At 44.6% G+C, this 23,706-nt stretch overlaps 2 protein-coding genes across 3 annotated transcripts; one reads left to right on the plus strand and one right to left on the minus strand.

Moving 5' to 3' along the window:
- The first annotated feature begins 6,472 nt into the window (after positions 1-6,472).
- slc30a7 (solute carrier family 30 member 7) lies at positions 6,473-16,036 on the plus strand. 2 transcript variants are annotated; one of them, XM_053848300.1, is made up of 10 exons: positions 6,473-6,630; positions 6,842-6,943; positions 8,458-8,571; positions 9,252-9,339; positions 9,427-9,556; positions 11,174-11,425; positions 12,240-12,375; positions 15,241-15,331; positions 15,399-15,548; positions 15,614-16,036. In XM_053848300.1, the coding sequence occupies exons 1-10, from the start codon at positions 6,551-6,553 to the stop codon at positions 15,659-15,661; spliced, it is 1,191 nt and encodes a 396-aa protein (XP_053704275.1). In that variant the 5' UTR covers positions 6,473-6,550; the 3' UTR covers positions 15,662-16,036. The 2 variants fall into 2 exon arrangements, with proteins under 2 accessions (XP_053704275.1, XP_053704284.1); XM_053848309.1 differs by lacking the exon at positions 6,473-6,630 and having other exon boundaries at positions 6,847-6,943; positions 8,463-8,571.
- A 20-nt stretch (positions 16,037-16,056) lies between these two features.
- Positions 16,057-21,576, minus strand: dph5 (diphthamide biosynthesis 5). The gene is made up of 7 exons (XM_053848322.1): positions 21,292-21,576; positions 21,106-21,230; positions 20,436-20,544; positions 18,341-18,461; positions 17,301-17,340; positions 17,114-17,217; positions 16,057-16,607 (listed from the first exon to the last, which is right to left on the minus strand). The coding sequence occupies exons 1-7, from the start codon at positions 21,424-21,426 to the stop codon at positions 16,375-16,377; spliced, it is 867 nt and encodes a 288-aa protein (XP_053704297.1). The 5' UTR covers positions 21,427-21,576; the 3' UTR covers positions 16,057-16,374.
- Positions 21,577-23,706: the final 2,130 nt, after the last annotated feature.

The raw sequence follows: 23,706 nt of genomic DNA on the forward strand, positions 1-23,706 counted from the left end.
AGTTGTGCAAGCCACTTCACCTGGCCTCTCATGTTGCAGCAGTGGATCAACTCTGAGTCTCTCCTGAATCACAGAGCTTCTCTCTATAAAAACAAAACAAAACCCTTGTTCATTCAGTCACTAGATTGCTGGTGACCACAGGTGAGACTGGAAATGGCTGTTGAACCCTTATAGAGAGAGCTCTTACTCAGCTCTTTCTTCACCACGGCAATCATCTCTGTCCATCTCCGTCCGTCCCTCACTTGTGAACAAGACCCCAAGATATTCAAACTCCACCTGAGCAGGACAGGCCACATTTTTTTATAACTGAGTAATTAGAGATTGTCTGTCTTGATTTGACCATTTTTGTCACAGTAGTGTTAGGATTTTTAATTTTTTTTTTTTTTTTAATGGAACTAGTTTCACATATAGATGGCATCATCTCGTATCAAGATTTGAATTATTACTATTATTATCAAGCTATTGGAACTGCTGACTCGTCTTTTAAATGTAAGGTTTCTGTCTGAGTTGTTGATATTGTAATTTTAAGAAAATGTTTTTATATCACCTACCTTTTAATATGGAGCTTTAGCGGCTTCATTTATTCTTTGAGAAATACTTTTTCTTTCAGAAATACATTCAGTAACAATTTAACACACAGCTTCAGATTTGCATTCCCTTTTTCATTGTTTTTTTTTTTATTACATTATATTCAACTTTAACTTTGACTTTCACTCCATCATCTATCTTTAGTTGATTTGCAAGTCACACTTCTGATCATTTGGCTTGACCTTGACCTCAATGTGTTTTGGGGGGGTCACCAGCATGCTGAAGCCTTGAAGTTAAGTGCAACTGGTTCTCTGCTTAAGACACTTCCTGTTTTGCTGATCCCACTTCTACCTCGCTTCTTTTGGTTACGTAACACTAAAAATAGTGCCGGAAAACATCAAGTCAGAGATCAAGAGTCTCGTTGTCCAGGCGTAAATCATTGTCTCCTTTCATCTGGACGCCAGACAGTTCTAACCTCCGTGGCCTCAAGTGAGAGCTGAAAGTGCAGCATCAGCTGGAACCTGTTGGAGATAAACCTTCCATCTGGTGTTTTTCAGGGGAGAAGCGTTCGGCGCACCTGGCCTTTGACCTGTTCTGTGGCCGGGGAGACGATCTGCTGCGTCTTGTCGTTTTAATCCAGAGCTCAGTTGGTATTTCCTGTCGCCCAAGAGGAGAAGATGGAGCTCTCTTTGTTTGGATGACCTGAGGAGCCACGCTCGGTCAGCAGCCCGACTGGAGGTTCAACCACTCATGACCTGCTGAATCGCATTAACCCAGAATTCTATTCATCAGCAACATTGTTGAGCCTGTCTTCTGATGGGGGATGTTCTCAGTGGTCCACTCACCTGCTCCTGGAAGATTCACTTTATAACTCAGACAAAGATTGTCTGCATTTATCTCAGTTAGCAAAATGGATGTGCAGATGTCAAGATAATGTGAATGCGGATATGAGGTACAGGCAATTGTCCGTGGCTACCATCTGGATACACAAACCTTTTTGAAGGACTCGTGTGAGAGAGCTGCTGTCCTCTCATCTTCTGTCTCGCTGTGTGTTGTGCAAGCGGGTTCAGAAGCACTTCTGCCGTCTGCTGCAACATTTAGCTGCAAGCTGTAGGTGAGACTACCTAACCCAAGACCCAGACTGAGGATTCCACGACAGACACCATCCAAAGCCACACAAAGATTACTGCATTAGGCTTTCAAAAACAACTCAACCATTGAGTCAACAAGTTGAGTTGATCAGTGCAGCAGAACTTTGAATAAAGTACCTGCAACTCAATGGCATTCCCAACCAACTCTGAAAGTTTTGTTGTTATACATAATGCAGCTCTGTAGTTACTCTGTTTTCCATCAGATGGACGGAGTACTTGAAGGTACGTTCACACAAAAGTCAATTTCTACATTGAAAGAGGCTGATTTTTACATAAATTCGGTGATCTTTAGGATCAAACACTGATGATGAAAAATTGGATCGATTGGATAAGCTACACTTATCGTTAAAATAGGAGCTTGCCAGTCCTCGCCTGTTCGTCAGCCCTTCATGGTTTGTCTTCGAGCGAGATGTTGTGCTATTTACCACTGCCTGCATATTGCATTGTCAGAGTTACTTTAGTTGGTTTCTTCTGCCTCAGAGCTTCAGCCTGCCTGCACCCCTACTCCACAGCCTGCACCTCCTGCACTGTCACCGCACAGCCAGCTGGACTCCTGGACCCTCAACAGCCACTAGTCTAGGATCTCCACCACGGCATCAGAAGACTCTTCCTGTTCCGCACAATTAAATAACCATCTTCTGATTCCAATCTGCGTTTGAGTCACCTGCTTAAATCATCGTTACACGTGCAGTGTGCTGTGCAGCAAACTGCAGCACTCCCCAGAACAGTTCTCAGCACGGCACTGGGGAGCAGGGGGAGCGAGCTTCGCGCCAAAACGCCAAAATAATCCTCTTATTAAAAAGCTATGAGTTGCTTTTGGAAACGATTGTCTAAAGTTTGGAACTCATCTGCCGTTTTCTTCCTGTCATTGGTGTCAGACATCCTATCAGTCACAGCGCGCTTCCATGCAGCGAGTGTGACGACTCGTGAGGTGTGGTTAACCACAAGATCACACAGGCAGTGACCCACGACCTCCAAGCTATGGCTGCAAAAGGGTGGAAAATCTGCAAATTTATATTAATTCATATTCATATTCTGTGAAATTATCGCATGGAAACCAGTGCGATGACTCAACGAGTGGGGCATTACACAGGCACTAATAATCAGAAATTTAGGGGCATCCCATTTTCATGTTTTGCAGACGCCTCCTTGCTAAAAGCCTGGTTTAAAGGAAACACTATGAAACACTCGCAGCAGCAGCAGCAGACTGCATGTCAGTACCAACAGATGATCAATCAGTTCAATCAACGCAGTGTAAATATTGCATCCAGAAGTAGAACAGTGAAGCTTTATATTGATCTGTTGAGTTTGTCTCGCCAATGCCACTGCTTAGTACTATGACAGCCGACGGCAAGAAAGAGTCATGTTTTAATCTGGATTTTACAGTGATGTAAGCAGGATAGCTCCTCTGGAGGCTCTGATGGAACTCCAAATATTTGGGGGATTTTAATAGCCTTTCACCGGGATCCAATTGGTTTGATGCTCACCTCTGAAGCTCTGCCTCTCCCCTCATCTATGAGGTTCACTAATGGGCACGAAGGTGGCAACTTTTCCTAACAAAGTGTTCATCGTTTGCATTCTTGCAAGTCTAGATGGTATGGGTTGTTCAAGACCATTAGACCGGTCTTGAGTACTGCCCTGCAACACTACTCACTGCTATCAATGGCATTTCAAAACCTAATCATTTATATGAATGAAATAGACATAGGTCAATGATATTAGTGAAAAAAAAGTGAAAAAAAAAATAGTGGCCTTGTGGAGGTCTGTGCTCTGAGTGGAGTGTTTATTTCACGCTCCTGAAGTGAAAAGAAATAAAGCAAATAATAATTTAAAAAAAAGAAGTTGTCATGAGAAATGATACCCTTCCAACCTCCAGCCAATTATGTTATGGACACATCAGTGTCCAAGTTGTGATACACCACATGATCATGACACTTTGCTCACCTCATGGAGCACTGGGGGAAAACAGAGGGAGGGTGGTCACATGGAAGCCAGAGAAAAAGACTCATAGACAGAAGACAAGGTCACTTGCGGGAATAGAAGGAACAGACGGGGCCAAAGAGAGAACAAGTAAAGACCATGAATCCAGTCTGAAGGAAGGGTAAGACGGAAAGAAGGAGCAACAGCAACAACACCTGGTCTGTCTGAAAGTGAATGTTGAAAGGCCTCCGAGGCTGTGACAGCCTGAAGCTGCTTACATGACACATGTGGAGGAACTCATGAGGTCATTCATGATGCGCTTCAAGTCAAGACAGGAACTGACTGAAGCATTTGTGTAAATCCAGCTTCAATCCACATCTATCTACTAGAAATGCTGTTGCTCCGGCAAGCGAGGAGGAGAGGCGAGCTCACGAGGTCCAGGACAAGCTGTGGTTCAGAAGGAGTCATTAGTACGGACAGATTGTAGATTTGCTAATGGGATCCACAAACTCTCCTGATAAGCAGTTGAGGACCCCCGGGTTGCATGACCTATCACCGTCTTGCATCTACTTTCATTTCAGCACGACGGCAAAGTCTGCCAGCGTCCGCTCTATTCCCAGAAGACATTAATCACTCTCACACAACCTGCAGCTCAGTTCCACTTCCTGTCTCTGAGGCGTTGAGGAGGAGGGCGGCGATGAAGGCGCGTGGGCGCTGCCTGGATCCTGATGAGTCGGCACACTTTGATAGTTGCCAAGGAAACCATCACACATAATGATCTCAGCATTTCCAACTCACTATAATGACCTGGCTGACAGACAGCTTGTTTCTGAAGACAGTAACACGGGTGGGAATGAAGCTGTCTCAGAACTGCATCAGGCGTAGAGCCTGAATCATTACACTGTCTGGGTCATTCTGGTCAGTATTTCGATGTTTTTATATTTTCTCTTTCTGTTTGTTATTTGCATACATTAAAAATATATTTTGCTATATTCTGGCTTCAGTTACTGATATCTTTTTCTTTTATCATTTATTTGGTGATATAAAAACATTATTATTTAATTTGCATCAATTAAGTTTTTATCAACAGGTTTTTATTCCTTTCTTATTTTTTTTTATCTTAGGATAATTATTTCCATTCATATAGGCATATTTTTCAGTATTATTGTTATACTCTGAATTTAGTTGTCAGTCTTTTTTAAACCAAATCTTTGAATTGATTTATTCCTGTGAAAATATTGACGTTTCACTTTCTGTTCATAAAATTATTATTTTCTTTGACTACTTGCTTCCATTTATATATATTAATATGTCTAACAACGTATCGTTCTTTAATGATTTATTTATTTTGAAGTCGCAACAATATCGTACATTGTTTTTATTTAGAGGCTCTCACGACACTCAGGCTTTTTAAAAAAAAAAGTTTATTCAATTTTTTTGTGCGTAACTCTAACTTTCGTTCGTAATTACCAGAAGTGATGTTTCTATCCCTTTTCCACATTTTTTTTAAACATGTGTCGTTCCTCAAAGCTCTCTGGTTTCTTCCCAAAGTCCAATATGAGGTTCATCGACTGTGTATATGCGGCCTGTATTTTCTGTATAGTCTGTATTATTATAAATAAATATTTTGCTAATCCTAAGGTGTCAAATCAATGTATGTGACATTCGTTATTCATTTTCAGCAGGATCACTGCAATAAGTTCGTCAGTCGCGTGACACATCAGTCACAGTAATCACCCCGTGAATGTTTGAGAACGCAAAAGGGGTCAATAATGATCAAAGTTTAGCCCCATGTCTCTGTGTGTGAGTGACGTCAGAGACTGAGACCGTCGGACTTCGTCCTCAGCGATGACCGTGTGTTGGTGTGCCCGTCATCGAGGCTCTGGCGCCACCTGCTGTCCACACCGTTGCAGCAGCGCAACAGTAAACATCTTTGCTATGAGGTGACACCGCTCGAGTGATGTCTGACTTAAAGTCCAGCTGAACAACACAAACGCTCAGAAGCCGTCTCTCACTGTAATGACGTCGTAGTTATTGGACAGTGTGCTTATGTACCAAGTAAGGAACAAGCAACGACCATACACTAGAAGGCAGGTGTGCCATCACGATGTTCAGGGATCCTAAATATTACAGAAAAAACATGTCAGAGGACTGATGTAACACATACAGTATATGAATATTATACAGTTAATCATATTGGAAGTACTTAAACCAAAAAAAATGGAACGATGATGTAATGCCGGGCAGTGAAATATGTGACACCAAACTGAACCATCACATGATGATCGCCCTTAATAATGATGAAGCAATAAAAAAAACCCACACACAATAGCCTCAATAAATTTAAGTGCAAGGCTTAAGTTGATGTCATATTGAGAGATATGTAATAAATAATAATAAAAAAGAAAACAGATACAAGTAGTGACTCGCATAAGTGAGTGCACCAAAATGTTTTAATAGCAAAATAAAATGATTAAAAAAATACTTACATTGATAAATACATGACATTCCTAATATTTTAAGCCTAGTATTGGGAGATATCATTTTATCGTGAGATTTTGAAAGGATTAAAAAAAAGACAGTTTAAAAGTTAAACAAGAATGATGACACACTAAGAGGTGGATTAGAAAATACTGACATTATAGTGGCGGCTGTGTAGAGTAATAATGAATATCCTATCAGATCCTACCAATATAAATAAAGTTGTTGAAATATCAACAAAATTAATTTTCATTAAAGCGAGGCGTGATTAAAAGCTCCAATTAAAATGGCTAATAAATTAACCGTTTCTGAATAAAGAATGGGAAATGAATGGGAGAAAAAATAAGGACATACCACGCCTTCACTGCCGACGTCACTGAAGCGGAAGTACACAGTTAGCTGGCTGCGGCTAACACGAACAGGAGTGTGTGTGTGGGAGTGCGTGTGTGTGTGTGTGTCCCGGTGTGAAGATGTTACCTTTGTCAATTAAAGACGACGAGTACAAACCCGCCAAACTCAACCTGCTGGTGAAGCTCTCAGGATGGTTCAGGTGAGAAAGCAGTGCTAAATGTCACTCAGCCGCTAGCCCCGTGCTAGCCGGCGGCTGGCTTTACCTTCCCCGTGTTTGACTTCCGACGATCGGCGGCTCGAGCAGCTGATCGCCGCAGGGTCGTTCGTCTCCCTGGATCATTCCTGTGGCCCTAAATGTGATTTATACTCGTTTAATGTGCTGCCCGTGTGCTTGTGCGGCTCTTTCACAGGTCGATACTCGCAGACAAAACCTCAAGGAACCTTTTTTTCTTCCTGTGTTTGAATCTTTCCTTCGCGTTCGTGGAGTTGACCTACGGCATCTGGAGTAACAGGTAGGCCGGCGAGCTGCTTCCATGCCGGGTCCTTGTGTTTGCTCTGCCGAGGATGTGCCACGTATGTATTAGAATGGAGCGACTGAGTGCGCGCGTGTGTGTTTCGGCCACTGAGGTGCAGTGATGGGAAAACCATATTTACTCAGCCTATCTTTCTGCTGAAAGGTGCATGCGAATTCAAGCAAAATGCCGTAAACTGAAACAACTGTCGACAAGAATTCAACAATTTCTTGTTGATTTGTTTTTCAAACTGCTTTGTCGCCCTGATTTGCACTGTTTGTAAACTTCTGTAGATGAAGGAAATTCTTAAGTTTCCGTGATTCATTAATGATTATTGAACTTATCAGTGGTAGTGGTAAATATCAGAGTAGCAGGACAAATGTATTGTTTAGGTCCACTTCATTCATAGATTAGATGTACTTTATTTGTCTCACAGTGGGGAAATTCACACGTTTCACAGCAGCAAGAGTCAATGACAACAAAAATCTTTTGTTGTCAACATTTCCTTTTCAATAATGATGACAGCTATAGGAACTCTTCCCATGTGAAATACTACAAATCCAGAGCAGCTTGAATACATCAATTAAAAGAAAGTTGTGTTTAATAACTCTAAATATCTCTTCACTCCTCTGGCATATGTAGTGCATTCACAAGGAAGTTGTGGCAGTTGTTTCTTGTCGGACCTCTTGAAGTCACAACCATGAGGCTCTTTGTGGCTGAAAAGTACATTCAGCGGCTGAAGGGTTATGAGCCAGTGCTAACATCATCTGATTTTGGAGTCAGTCCAAATCAGGTTTGTCAAATGACGGCCCGCAGGCCACTTTGGCCACATGTGACCTCTGTGTGGCCTAACAGGAAAGTGAAACAGGAAAAACATGTGCACAGTCAAAGCACTGACAGTACAGCAGCAACTCACATTTCGACTTCTGTTGTCAAAGTACCATTCATTAAGAGACACAATGCATTCGTATTTAGCCTGGGGGGAAAGGCGCGATTTGTTTGCATTGTTTGTACTAATGTAGCCAAGTTTACATTTTTGCACTATATTGAATGTCTCAGAAGTCAGAGGTCACAAATCTTGATTTTGTGATGTCTTAAAATCGGCACAGAAACATGCAAATACATGGGTGAAATTGACTTGTGAACTTGAAGCTGGTATTTCAGTTGCAGACGTGCTCCTGGAGAAGTCTGTTGAACGCTATTTGTGGATATAGTGAGATTAAGATCAGATAATTCCATCTCTCTTAATATGGGAATATAAAGTTGTAACTGTCATCTGCCGCACAGAGGCGTGGGGGGAATTTCCTCATTCTGTGTGCTGTGGTCAGTGAGTCGTGGTGATGTCACGCTCTACTGCAATGGCTTCTTCCGATGTTTTAATTTGGATTACATCAGTCAGTTCATCTGTTCACACAAATACATACACAACTACTCTGTCACAGACATTACGTGGACCATGGTGCCACTTGTTCAATGTCCACTGTCTTTTCTAAAGCATGTGTCCTGCTCTCCAGTTTAGGTCTCATCTCAGACTCCTTCCATATGTTCTTCGACTGCACCGCCCTGCTGGCAGGTCTGGCTGCTTCAGTCATCTCCAGGTGGAGGTCCAATGACAGCTTCTCCTACGGGTGAGTGGAGCTCCCACACTTATCAGATTTGGCACACAAATGCACTCCACAAAATTGAGTAGGAAGACACAATAGCAAGTTGCCAAACCATGTCAGACCAAGGACACTGACCTGTTCACCTGAAACTTTTTGTAGACCTGACCCCCAAAATAATCCACAAACTCATCATCAACCAGACACAGCGTGGTATATTGTGGGATGCAGCTCAGTTTGACAGAGCTGTGGCAGCTCATTTACTGGCCACATATTTGCGTTAGGTGGGCAATTTTGATTCACATCTGGATGAAAAAGAAGCTGTGAAGTGTCAGATTATATTCGATTGTAATTTGGGGTCACAAAAACTTCACAGAGGGTAAAACCTACCGTTGCGGGAGTGTGCTAAAAAGTCAGAGCCAGTAGAAACACTTGACTGCAGTGGAGGATTACAGAAGCCAAACACGACTCCCACAGCAGGGATTATCTACAGAGCCCCTCACACCCAGCTGTAATCCCTGTTCAAATCCACTCTGTGTGTAGACCGGAGCCTTTGCCATCCGGCCCAGAGATAAATCTGCATTGTTGCGCCCACACAGGTGAAGCTATGAGTCGCGCAGGACTAAAGTTTCCTCTGTAATTTGACTCCTCACCACTAGGTGGGCTCTTGCAATGTTTTAATCTGATCCTCCTCTTCTGCGTCTCAGCTACGTACGAGCAGAAGTTCTGGCCGGATTTGTCAACGGACTCTTCCTCATCTTCACAGCCTTCTTCATCTTCTCTGAGGGAGTGGAGGTAACACACACTGGACACATAGCCACTCACAATCTGGCAACCACAATCAGATCTTTGTGTAACTCTGACATGGTGTTTTTCTCTCAGAGAGCACTGGAGCCTCCAGACGTCCACCACGAGCGCCTGCTTCCAGTGTCTGTCGCCGGCCTGCTGGTCAACCTGGTCGGGATCTTTGTGTTCCAGCACGGCGGACACGGACACTCGCACGGAGACGAAGGTGGGTGTTGGACGTCTAGTCTCCACCTTCTTCCCCCATGACTGGGACCGTTTTACTGCAGCATGTCAGTTCTTAGTACTGCTGTGTTGACATTTGACCTTTGGTGGCTCTTTCACTCTCCATGCAGACTTATGCTTGGACCTGAGAGTCCTCATGAATCTAGGATAGGATGTGGACTTCTAAATTCTAGTCTGATGATGTGGACTGGAGGACTTATGTGGAACCTTTTACCCACCATATAAGTTCACGATTTTTCCGGTTGTGTTAACTGTTTGGCCTTCCCATGCATTGTTTAGACTCTCAGTGGCAACTTGCCTTTGTGACTTATGATTTGGCTGTATGGTGTTTGTCATTGTTATTATTTGCCCTATTGACTCATCATTTCTTCCAAATCATCTTGTAGGAGTGAACGATATATTGTTGTCCTGTCTGTATCGCGATGTGATACAAAGCGCAACAAACTAGTTCTGTCACCTGAAACAATTCCACCGCCCACTTTACAAAGATACGCTGAATGAAACTGCAGCCATGCTGGAGAGGGTTTGTGGTCAAGTTAGCGCTTTAATCATTCAGCAGCAGTCCAAGTTGTGCTCACATAAACTTAAAATGACCAAATGATTTTGATGGATGTTGAGAGAGGAGCGCATGCCTAGTCCACAGTGTATGGGTTTACACTGATGGAAAAACGGCACTGGTGATTGACTTCAATGAAGGACGGAGCGCTGACACATGCACTGACTGCTGTTGTCCCCTTTGAAAATCTCTGAAGAACACCTTTGTCTTTAAACACTGGTTATGCGAATGAGGTTGTGGCTTGTACGCCTGCTAGTGTCAGCTGACCTTGGCAGTCCTATATCCTCTCGATATCGGACATGCGATATCGTGATATGAAAGTTTCTCCTTAGTGTTCAGCCCTATCATCTACGATTATTTTCATATGGACTTATTTGGGCACTTCCCCTCGTGCATGACTTTTTGACCTTTCATTTGGTGTTTTTATGGACCATCATATTTACTACAATTATTATTGTTGTTGTCAATTATAATTGTTGCTATTGTTGTGGACTGGTTGTTTGTCTTAAAGATGTCCCCATTACTTTCTGTTACTTCGGACACATGACTGTGGCTTATCAAGCACAATGTTATGTCAGTGAAAGGATCAAGTTTCATGACTCTATTGAGACAAAAATATGGTGTTCTATTCAACATCACTTAATGATTCTCAGCTCAAATAAATTCCTGATACTCAACTATGTTTGGATAGAATGGTGAGAAGAGAGAATAGTTTTGCGAATGGCGAAAAAGGCTGTTGCTTGAGCACCACTAAGGGTCCATCTGTGCAGTCCCCAGGACGTTCAGGCCAAAAGCAAGTGTGTCAAGACCTTTAGGTTTACATGCAAAATTAATGTCGAGGCACAATTACACACAACAAACGGTTGCCCTTGGGGATGCTCTGATCAGGATTTTTGCTGCGCGTCAGCCAGAGTGCCGATCACCACAGCTCACCGATCACATGGATTAAATATGCGTCACAACCCGTGGAGCTTCAACGGGTGTCACGCATGCTCACTTTTTGTGATCAGCATCAGGATTTCTGATCTCCTGTCTCCTCCTCAGGTCACGGTCACAGCCACTCTCTTTTTAACGGCAGCGTGAATCACGGTCATAGTCACCAGAGCAAACTGGGACACGGACACAGCCACGACAGTCATGGAGGACATGGACACAGTCATGATGGACACGGGGGACACGGTCATGGAGGACACGGACATGGTCATGATGGACACGGTCACGGAGGACACGGTCACAGCCATGAAGATGACCATCATCACACACCTGGGAAAGGCTCCAGTAAACAGATCCTGCAGGGTGAGATGAACACACACACAGACAACCCGCAGATGTTCAGCGTGTGCTGCCCTAATAACGCACATCCACATCCTAAAATACACACACAAATTCTTATGGACACATGAAGCACGCCTACCTCTCACCAAGCAAACACACTGAACACACACACACATCATAAAGGTGCTGCATACACACACTTGCTCACACAAATACAACTGATGAACTCCAACATTATGACCATGTACAGTGTGGTGCCTCCTGTCACCTAGACTGTGTGGACAGGGCCTTGTCACCAGTGGTCAATGGCATCATAAGTGGTTGAGGAAGGTAGTCATAAGGTTATGGCCTTGGGTGGCGTAGCCGGAAACAAACGCAATTTCAACTTGTCCTTGAGCAGAATGGACGGTGCCACAAGGGGGCGCCATCACACCTTTTTCCTCTCAATATCGACAACTGGTGTTTCTCAGTTAAAGTAAAATATTTCCTCGACAGTTCAGCATTTTCCTCTGCATACATGTTGCATCATCAGTCATAACATTATGACCACATGCTCACATTTGTCCCTGTATGTGTGCATCACTGTCTGACCAGGGTTTCCACCAGGATACCATGCCAGACTGGTTTTGATATTTACTGAACTGATGACAGTTTTTTCCGCTTGTTCCTCTCTTTCTACTTTCTTCGTTTTAATACATTTAACCACGTGGGATTTCATCTTTAAAAATACAGTTGTTCTGCAGGCACGGTGCTCTCATTCATGTTTACATGTCGTGGAAACCCTGCACCGATGATCAGGCTTCCTGTGTGTGATGTGTTGGTCTGTGTGTTGCAGGAGTTCTACTACACATCATCGCAGACACACTCGGCAGCATCGGCGTCATCATCTCAGCCCTGCTGATGCAGAACTACGACCTGATGATCGCAGACCCCATCTGCTCCATGCTGATCGCCCTGCTCATCGGAGTCAGGTGGGACACACGCACGCACGCACGCACGCATGCACGCACGCACACGCACACACACACACACACACAGAGTATAATGGCCCAGTTATTTAGATGTTTTCACTGTCAAAACTCTATGTGGACCGGTCAAAATCTATGCACAAAGCCAAATGTCCTCATAAGATCTTGTCAAAGATTGGTCCACACAAGAATATTAATATATGTACACTCACGCACACACACACTTGTGTGTGCTTTTTAGTCTTTCATCAGAGAAGGATGCGTTAACTTGCATCCACAACAAAGCAGCAGCTCGATGGCCACGCCCCCACATTATGACACACCCACAAGTGTGGTCTCAGTGTGGTGAGTCAACGCCCTCCCGCCCGGCTGTTGCCCACCATAGGCCCTAATTTCAGCTGGGTGGAGACCACAACACACGCAGTACCCCGAGGTATGCGAGTAACAGGTCGCACAGGAGATTTGAAAGTACACTGCAATAATGTTTACAGTGGGTTGTGTGTTGGTCGTGTGAATGTGTTACTCTCACAGGTGCAAATCCGGCTGCTTGTTTGACCAACTGTGTGTGTTGGCCACTGTGTGTGTGTGTGTGTTTGATGTAACTGCATATGTGTGTGTGTGTGTAGGTTGGGGGTACTGTGAAACACCATGAAACTGATGTAAATTTGAAAAATACCATGATATTCATTTTTGGTGGTGCGTCCGTGCAACACAAATACTTTCAAGCGCAAAGGCAGCGACTACTCATGACACAACCAACCACCCCACAACACATACACACACTTAAGTGAGCTTACAATCACACAGAAGTACAGACAAACGTGTCCTCTTAAACACGCTTATGCCCAAGACGGAAACAACGGCACTGAAATACACCCATCATCTCACACAGTCGTGTTTCGCTATTTTTCTGGGGTCTGCTTTCACCCGGGTTTTTGTTCCAACCATTCAAACACACACAGCTTCACCAAGCAGGTTATCAGTGATGTCAGTCAGCTGCTGCTAGTTTTAGCTAACTCCTGACTGGTTAACCTGTGTGTGCTTGGTTGGTTGGAACAAGAACTGAAAGACAAAAAATACACCCAACTCAGACCTCGACTCAAGAGACTAAACACTTAGAGGCACATGCAACAAAACAGAAGTACACAGTTCGTCATATCACAATGTATACCTACACTAAGACACACACACGCGTCACTGTTGTCATGGCGACCAGTATAAATGGAGGTTGTGTTTGTTGAGCTGTCATCACACCAGGACATGCACCATTCAGTTCATTGTGATCGTGACCGTTCATCGTGAACAGACTCCGTCTCCGTGAGGAAGTTCGCTCGTTCACCTCTCGTGAAAGAACCGAGTGACCGCAGCAAGTCGCGGTACGCTGCGAGGATAATGACCACTACACAAACATCTTCTCTGCTGTGGAAACAATTCCTTTACCAAAAGTGATTTGGACTCTGGAAGGAAGGAAACGGACCTGATGGAAAGTTATGGCCACTCATGTGAAGAATGTTGAAATTAGCATTTAATGGGACCCGACCAGCCAAAACCACTGGAATGGAGCTAGAGTATCTTTGGAACCGAGCCTGGACTCTGCCGGTGCCCTGGACGGGGACGCAGCACCCTGGTTTCCCAGAACCCATGGTGATAAATGGAGCTGATGCATGTTTGGAGGCAAGCAGGCCTGTGGTCGGCCGAGAAGCCCGGAGAGACCACAGGCATCGTGTTACTGTGGCTGAAGCGCAACATCTGGATGCTCTGCGTTGATGTCAGCTCCGGGAGAATGCGCCGCTCGACCCAAAACTCCAGAGAGGAAAAAACCCTTCAAACCCTCCAGACCCGGATTGAAAGTGGAGCTTAAACACGTCCAGCACACTCAAGGCCTCCAGTGTCTGCATGATCAGTGAGGACAAGCTCCGCAGAAGACCCACTCTCTCATGACGGTTTCATCTACTGTTTTCGAAATGGTGTCATGATTGTTAACAGATTTATATATTTTCTGTATATTGTTTCAGTTTCATAATACATTTCCTTCAGCCAAGGAGGTTATGTTTTTGACAGCATTGGTTTATCTGTCGAAAGTTACAGACAGATTTGGATGAAATTTCCAGTAAATATGTGAAATGGGACAAGGAACAGATGATTCATAATGATGGGGGATCACTGTCTGGATCCAGGGATATTTTGTTCATGGATTCATTAATGTTTTGACCATTCTCTGCATTTTTTTTTTTAAACCTTGCCATTGGAGGATTAAGTTGGGGGTGACTTGAAGTCGCTTAGTGGAGGTCTGCACTCACTGACTGCTTTTGTAGTTTTGATATTTAAAATATATTTATTTTTTAATCTATTTCTTTTTTGATATTTAAGTTTTTGTCATAAGTTTTAGTGTTGTTTTTCACATTCTGGCTCTCTAAAAGCTTAGTTTTGATTTTATTAATTTATTTTCATATTTTTTTCTTTCTCTTCTTCCATTGTGCGTATTGTATGTCCAGTTCAATGACAACGGTATATTTCTTAGTGAATTTTTTTTCTTTTTTTTGTCAGTCAGTTTTTGCATTTATTTGAAGTACAGTTTTGTTCAACTTTTATTGATTTATTTTTTGCCATTCAGTTGAGATATTTTCAGCTTATTTATTTACTTTGTTGAAGCATAATTTTTAAATCCAAAACATTTAAATCCAGTATTACCTGGTTTAGTCGTCCTTCTTTTTCCAGCTCTCAGCATGGGAAGATGCTCTGGTGCCCATGCTGGCCCTTGTCCACTGCCATTTCTTCTCCTCTCTGACTCACTGTCTTTTCACTTTTTGTCACTGCAATACTCTGCAGTTAGTGGGTCCTGGTGTTAATGTGTAACTCTCTGACCAGCGTGGTGCCTCTCCTGCGCGAGTCCATCGGGATCCTGATGCAGCGGACGCCTCCCTCGCTGGACCACGCGCTGCCAGAGTGCTACCAAAGAGTGAGTGACTGCCACCCGGCTGTAGTAATCCATTTGCACTGTTTTAACCTCCCTGTGATGCGTTCAGGTGCAGCAGCTGCAAGGTGTGTACAACCTGCAGGAGCCCCACTTCTGGACACTGTGCACGGACGTTTATATCGGAACCTTAAAGCTGCTGGTCGCACCAGACGCCGACACCCGCTGGATCCTCAGCCAGACGCACCACATCTTCACACAGGTACCTGAACACACCTCGAGGCGCCAACACTCGCAATGGTCTGTGCTAACTGTGTCACTCCGCAGGCGGGAGTCCGACAGTTGTACGTTCAGATCGACACGGCCGCCATGTAGAAGCCCCCCTCCGCCCCCCTCTTGAACTCTGGGACCAATCACTCGTCGGCTGCTACCGCCATTTGACCTGTGTGAACTGTGACTCTGGGGTCACTGCGGGACAGGTCGGGGGAGGGCAGATGAGAACTGATGAACTCACACAGCCCCTCCCCTTTTTGTATTTTTAACCCGTCCGGGGCGGTGCCGGGCCTCGACCCTCCCAACCCGCACCTTTTCTTTTAGAGCATTCTGGGTAAGTGCCTTCATCATAATGAGAGACGATCTCGGCTGATTGGTCCGTGTGACGTCGCTGTTCTCATGTGCCAAACCATGTGACCCGACCATGTGACCACTCAGTCTTTTTTCAAGTGTAATAAACATTTCTGTTTCTGTGAATATCCATCATTTATTGATGACATCATCGATAAAAGACACAAAGGCTTTAATTGTTGACGTACGATTTGGGTCTGTCTGTTGTTTTACGCAAAGTTCTTCTACATAAAAATATGGCAACAAGACTTTTTTCACCGTGATCATTTCCCTTACCGTTGCACTGCTCTGTCTGAGGAACGACTGCCATCGCTCTCTGGCCTCACGCTTTCAAAGCTGTCTGATTTTTCATGTGAATCAGACTCACTTCCTCTCCAGCACCTTAAGTCAGAGACTCATTTGGATGTGAGTTTTCCAGTCAGTTTATGGATTCAGTGGATGTGAGTCTCCACTGCAGCCATGCGTTACGAACAGTAGGTGGAGCTGTCTATGGCCTTCAGGCCCTTCAGGGCATCTGGCTCTGCTGTCAGTCGGAGCATGTCCACCTCCAGTGGGTGGAGTCGGCCGCTGACCACCAGTGAGTGGAGTGGGGGGCCCAGGTCACATGACGCCAGCTGTCGCAGTGTGCCCGTGCGAACCACCTGGTCATCGGCACCGAGTCGAGCCAAACCCACGCAGACCGTGTCCTCGGTCATTCCTGCGGAAAGCATAACTGGCATGTGATTGAAGTGAGAATTTTCTGTTTTCCTGGTTAACACTTGTTTCCTTGTCAAATTAATTTTATTTTCTGTTTGTCACATTTTATTTTCACAATTATTTTCATGTTTTCTTGTTCTTCCTAAAGACCAATCTAGATCCCCCCCTCTTTCTCTGACAGGATGTTTTTTTTCTTTGACAAAATTTTAGCAATTTTTATTTTCTGAGTGACAGTTTAATTTTTACTGTTAATAACCATGGGAATTGTTAATAGACAAAGTCAACACTAGAAAACAGGAAGAAACAAAAAGCTCTTAAGAAAATAGGATTTAAAGAATAAACCCAAGAACTGTACAACTGAAACAAGCAAAAATATTTGATTACAGTTTCTAAAATTCTTTAAATGCACATTTCGGTTGCAACACTGTCAGAAATAATTTGGTCACTTCACTTTGGTCGGGTCTTTTCGCATTATTTATTAATTGAAGATGGCCGCCTGTCACTCACCAAGCTCCTCCCCTTCCTCCCGCCTCCTCTGGACAATTTGCATCAGCTGATCCGCCGCCTGCTGGACCGTCATGTAGCGTGGCGGCTCGTAGATCTTCCTCCCTCTGAAACGGCCACCAAGATGACGTCATGGTTGAGGTCCAGGAGAAAGTTCACTGCATCAAATAAAGTGCAGCTCTCTTCTCACCTCATCAAGTTCTCCACCGACTGCTCCTTCACTTTGATATCTGCACAAAGACAGGAATACGAGTGACCTGGCTGGAACTCTACGAGTACACACTCTGCTCTCTAACACACTTCGCCACTGTGCAATGAAACTAAACCGATTTGTCATTTATTTCATCAGATTTTCCCTTGTAATGCAACCTTGGCTACTTCATTTATGAAGTAAAGAACATTTCATTGATAAAATACTGTCACTAGATTTACTGCCGACATCCAGACGTCTGCCCTTGAGCCAGAGCATCAGAGGTCTCAGCTAATGAATAATCATCAGCATGAGCATGAACCTCCTGAGTATTTCAGGTTCCCTGTGACAGCTGAAGCCCCGCCCCCTGAGTAATGAGCAGACCTCCAGGAATTGGGGCTCTTTGTTGTCGGGGGAGAAACGTCCCGGTGAGCCGCAGCTGATGATCTCGGACCACATGAAGACGGACCTGCGTCGGCTGCTTTTATTTCCTGAGATGAATATTGAAACGCAGCTGAGGTTCCTCGGCAGAGAGGAGTGGCCCCCCCCCCTTGGTCTCTGGAGGGATGGAGGGGGGGCGGTGCTGTGGTCCCATGAGGGGTCTAATAATGATTAATGGTGGTCTGGGGTGAATAAACAGTCGCCTGGTGGGACACAAAGTGCTGGACCCTGAAGCCATTGCAGGAGTCGTCTGGACAAACAGCTCATGATGACTGTTTGTTTGGATGAGTTGTGTGTGTGCATCTGGTTGATCCTCACTTGTGGGGGGGCAATTCTTGACAAAACACAAAACACACTTCTGCCAAGGTGGGGACCATTTGGCTGGACCCCACAAATCCGTGCCTCAATTTGAGGATGAAGACATCGAGATAATAGGGTTATTATAATTTCTTTAAGTTCGGTTCAGAGTCCTGGTTAAGGTCAGCCATGTGCTTTGGATGGTTTCGTTTAGGGTGAGAGGCTGGGAAAGCATTGTGGCAATGACAGGTCCTCACAAAAATAGCAAAACAAACATTTGTGTGTGTGTGGGTGCCACTCACCCAGCAGACAGAGTGTGTGAAGTCCAGCTGACCTGTTTTTACAGATCTTGTCGTAGAAGCTCTCGGGCCTCCACGTCTCTGTCCAGAAGACCAAAGACACTGTTTCCCCGAAGTTGTACAGCTGAGAGACAGGTGAGCAAGTGAGACATGTGTCACACATTTTGACATCAAACTGATGGTCGGACATCAATTCATATGTTTAGACTGGCAGAGAGAGAAAGACAGAGAGGCAGACAGAAAAGATAGACAGAGAGCAAGAAAGACAGAAAAACAGTCACGGCCAGACAGAGAGCAGTGAAGAGGAAGTAGAGTTTGACCAACAATTCTACTGGCAACATCAGAGGTCAACATTGATTCTGTCTTCAGCGCAACAGAAACTTGAGGAACGTTCTGATGCCATGTTTCAGGGAGTTGACTTCAACAAAACACAGTGAGTGGAATTATTCTGGTCCAAGTGGTTGGTCAGCCATGTTGTTATTTCAGCCCCTTCCATCCTGAATCAGTAGGAGGACAGTGAAGATTCATGCCTTCACTCCACTGATGTCTCTCGTTGACCGCAGTGTTGGTCATGTGACTAGCCAGCCAGACTCAGGCCTGGCACAGCAGGTCTCAGCGGAGCCGCTCATTAACATAACCGGCCCTTATCAGCATATTAACGAGCTCCTGAGGGGGGGCATGTACGGGAGCTGTGCTCTGATTGGCTGCTGTGACAGGTGAGTTATTGATGGGACGCGGCAGATGGGATTGGCGGTGGCGCTGGCAATGCAAATTAGGATTATCATGAGCATGAGCACCATTTCAGACTCATCATCAGAGCTCAGGTTTGGACGAGAACAAAAGGGACCATTTAACATGGGTCAGGCTTTAGTCCGTCCACAGTAGGGGTGGGCAGTATGGACAAAAAAGTTATCACCATAAATGTTGTCATTTCAGCGATAACGGTAATTATCACGAAAAATACATTTTCATTCTATTCAATGTCTTGGACACAAAGATGAAACTTCTCCAACATCATTATTTGTTTATGTTTAAACATAATAGTGAACTAAGTGTAGAGATGAGAAATTCAATGTTTCACGTCTCTGGTAGAAGCCGCTGGTGTCTGACAGACTGCTCTGCCAGCTTTATTTAGGGGTTGAATTGAGCCGTCTGTCTGCTGTATCTCATGTCTCTTAACAGTTGACTTTAACTATGGACTTTCGAATAAATATTAGAAATAATGTGAATAAATGATCATTTAGTCATATTCTATTCTGGAAATCTTTATACAAACTGTCCTTTTGTCTTGTGTTATGAAAAACCTTTTCACCATTCTCTGTCCTAAAACGGTTGTTTTTCATTGCCGTATTGAAGATTTCACTAATACTTTGACAGCTTTAGAAGTTGTTGATGGTCCCTAACTCATGCGAGGTTGCATCATCAGTGTGTGTCCGTGATCAGTGGGGACGGGGAAGAAGACGCCGCCGCCAATATCGGAGCGGAGGTCCATCCAATATCCAACTATTTTCACCACGATGTTTCTAATAAAACAAACACCGATCCAAAGACTCAGAGTCAACCAGTGTCATTATCAAAGGTTCCCTGTATTCAAAATAAGTTAAAAACTACGATGGTGAACCAAAGTCCACCACACTCTCCATAACCGTCACATGCCGGTGTCGGCTGTCAAATGGCGAGTAGTCGGACAGCGAGGTGCGCCGTTGCGGTATCGTCATGTTCATGCATGCAGGCCCAATGCAGCGACTGCGCCGCATGTTTCTCGAATTTATCATCAGATGCAAAATTATCATCGTGTACGATAAGTCATCACCCATTCCTAGTCCACAGCAGGAAAATTCAGATAAAATAAATAAAAACTCAAAGAAAGTAAAACGGAAAGTAAACAAATGTAAAATAAAGTCATTGGTAGATATTAAAAGAAAGGAAAGCAATAAACAACCAAAAATACTAGAGTAGTCAAAACTACATCAGCGATAAAAAAAAGTGATATCAAAGATTGGGAAAAAAAAAAAAAGTTAAACAAAACCAAAGAAAAAGATACAAATGAAGCCTCCAAGTCATTATGTTCCAACACTGGATGAGTCATGCGACCTACCTGCAGGCCACAGCAGCCCACGGCGTTCATGATGGAGGCGTTGTGAATGACCCGGTATGGGATCCCGGCCTGGACTGCTCTGAGAACCAGGTCACTGTGTGTGGTGGCTCTGCGGGGGACACGGTCACACAACACGACTTGAACAACTCCACGTTACATTGTCGTAGCTCAAGTCACTGCTGGCATAACTATGACTACACTTTATGCTTCAGTTATTTGTGTGTCTGCAGCATGTAGTTGTTGAGTCAAGTTGTGTACCCAGGATGCAGTCACTGACTCGCACACCGATGAGCCAGTCAGGGAGCAGCTCAGTCGCTTGACCGGGTTTAACTTAGCTCAGCAGCACAAGTAAAATGATTCTCGCAGCTCACGACACTGACTCGAAGAAGCAGATGAGGCTCTACTTCCCAGAATTCCCAGCATGTTCTTCCCCATCTACCAAACATGAGCGTGGACGATTGTTAGCAGACCCCTGATGTTCCAAACCACCACATCTGCACCCTGTCATTATCTCCTGAGGCATCTAGCGGTTTGGGGTGAGGAGCCGCTGAAATGAGGTCCACGCTGCTCTCACAGAATCTCTGTGGTCGAATCAAACTTCGACTTTCCAGAGGAGTCCAGATGCTGACGCAGCAAGCCAGACCTGCCTCCCTCCACATGAAACACGCACCCGAACGGGTCCCCCACCACCAGAAAGGCAACGTCTGTCACGTCAGCATCCTTCAGGATCTCATCTGCTCCCTGTTCCACCAGGTCTCTGTCGGCCAGGATCAGCTCCTTCCCGTAGTACTCCTCCTGAGGGGAGCTCGGTGTCAAATCCTCAGCATAACGTGCTTATCAGAGCAACGAGTCTCACCAGAGCCTCCTTGCCCACGGTCAGGATGGAGGTGTAGGCCTCCAGGTAAACCCTGGAGCAGCGCTTGATCGCCTGCAGACCTTTGACGGTGATGTCAGCGGCGTCTCCGAGACCCAGGCCGATAAAATAGAGCATTGTGCCGGTGTCAGCTCCTCTCACGGTCCGCACCACTTCCCGCCCACCGAAAGTTCCCCAGACGTGTTTTTGCTCGTCGGAAAACCACTTTAAACTGCCGACAAATGAGTGAATCCAACATTCACGTGTTGACTCTGTGGCCGCGCACAGGATTACGACACGCTGCAATCCGCTTCAAACTCACGACAGCTGGGGCTCCCTTACGGCACTTAGCTGTCCACCACCGAACTTCATTCAGACGCATATATCATTGTATTTTTCTCACAGTACTAATAAGAAATTATGGATCGATTGGTTTAGTTCAATTAGAATAACTTTGTACTAACATTCGGCTTCCCGCTAAATCCTTATGACTGCAAAATAATGTATAAATCACTGAAATGCCGACCAATTTCTATCGCAAGTGATAAACACAAAGGGTTGTGGGACATGTAGTGTTATTCATGTTGCCGTTACGAGACTTCTATAAACGCTTTTAATGAACATTTACTCTTATATTTCAAGCGAAAAACATACAGAGCATAAATAGATCTATTTAATCAGTGGACGTTAAGAAGAATAAAAGATTTATTTAAAAGATTTAATTGAAATTGTTAGCTTTTAAAATCTTGAATGATGTTGTTATTTCTGTCCTAAAGCTATTTGTTTGAATACATATATATCTAAGAAACTTTTCCTGGAATTCAGCAATAACTACAGCAAATATCAAACACTTAAGTGTCACATGACTCAGCACTGTGTCCCATCACGTTGGGGTAACTGGCATGTTACAGATGAGGGGTCTCCATCGCTCGTTTCCATGGCGATGGTCAGTGAAAGGGGCCGAGTTGTGAATGAAGTGGTGGGAAAAAGTTCTCTCTCTCTCTCTTCACAGTCTATTTCTCCCTCGGTTTCCCCTTGTTGTGGTAAACAAGCCCCGGCGGACCACGTGACCCGCTCTCCTCCACTCTTTTAAGTGGGAACCAGTTAATGACCAGGGTGGCTGGTGGGTTACATAATGGGCTCTCTGGAGGAGGAGGTGGGTACGGAGAGGAGGTCCGGGGTCTTTTGTATGGGTTTGTTTGGCTTCAGTCATCCAGAGAATCAAGTCCACCTCGCTGTTAACTGTTTCTCCTCAAATCCAGAGAGCCGGGTCTCGGAGTTGACGTTAGCACCAGAGATAAGCAGGGAGCAGATAATGCCATCTCCTGCTCAAGCACAAGTCGACTGAAGACAAAACACAGGCTCCTCCCGGGGTCAGAGGTCGCTCACCACCACAGTTCTCCAAATCATCAAAAGGAACGAAGTGAGCAGAAGAAAAGATCACACCAAACGGCTCGTGACTCAAAAATAGACATGAATAAATGCTGAAGTGAAAATAATGCATTCATACTTGATTCCAGTCTTTGGTGTCCTAAACAGAAATTCACTATCATGGCGTGGAATTTCGGCTACTTCTGCTTCAGATATTTCAGAATAAGGGTTCAGGAGGAACCAGATTTGTGACTCAACAAGCTTTTTTTCTGACTGACAATGCAGACTGCCTGACTGAATTTCAGTGTTATGTGTCTTTGTCACAGCAAGTCCCAACCTTGTTTGTTGACTCCTTCAACAATCTCCGTGCAACAGAGTCCAAGCGCATCTTGTCTCCAGATATCATCTGGGCATTTGCGCCCAAACTTGGTCAGCAGTATGAGCGACTCATTCACAAGTTCAGAGGACTACATAACGCTCAAAAGCTCTTTGTCTGAAAGCATTTAAGTGCTCTCTACTGCCATCCTGAGGGCGACAAATGGCGTTATTAAAGTGGACCGGCTGTTTAAACTATCAACACACATCTTGCATCTGTCCTTTGATCCTCAGAGGTCAGACTGTCTGGTCCGTGTTGGCACCAACAGGATTTGTCAGATAAAGGCGTCTCCTCGCCTAAATCTTCTCCAAATATTAGATAATTAGCGTCTATGTGTCGGATGACGTTAGCTGAGTTGGAACATCCTCGATATTTACACCAAGTTTCCGTGGTTACTTTGTTTAAGCGGCCATATCTTTTTATGATTTTACGACAGCCATATTACCAGCGTTGGTAGTGAGTCCACCAAGATAATCGGCTCTCCTGTGCTTTGTGAGGCAGAAGTTCAGCTGTGTTGTGACAGAGGTCATATTCTGCCCAGGTGGAGGTCATTGGTCAAACACTTGAGGTGAGAAAACACGCTGAATTATTAGACTCCACACACAAGGTGATATGGGCCAGAAAAGATATTAAAAACAGTAACATCCACAGTCAAAATCCCATCTACCATG

Source organism: Synchiropus splendidus, chromosome 1 (genome assembly GCF_027744825.2).
Source record: "Synchiropus splendidus isolate RoL2022-P1 chromosome 1, RoL_Sspl_1.0, whole genome shotgun sequence".
Taxonomy (NCBI): Eukaryota; Metazoa; Chordata; class Actinopteri; order Syngnathiformes; family Callionymidae; genus Synchiropus; species Synchiropus splendidus.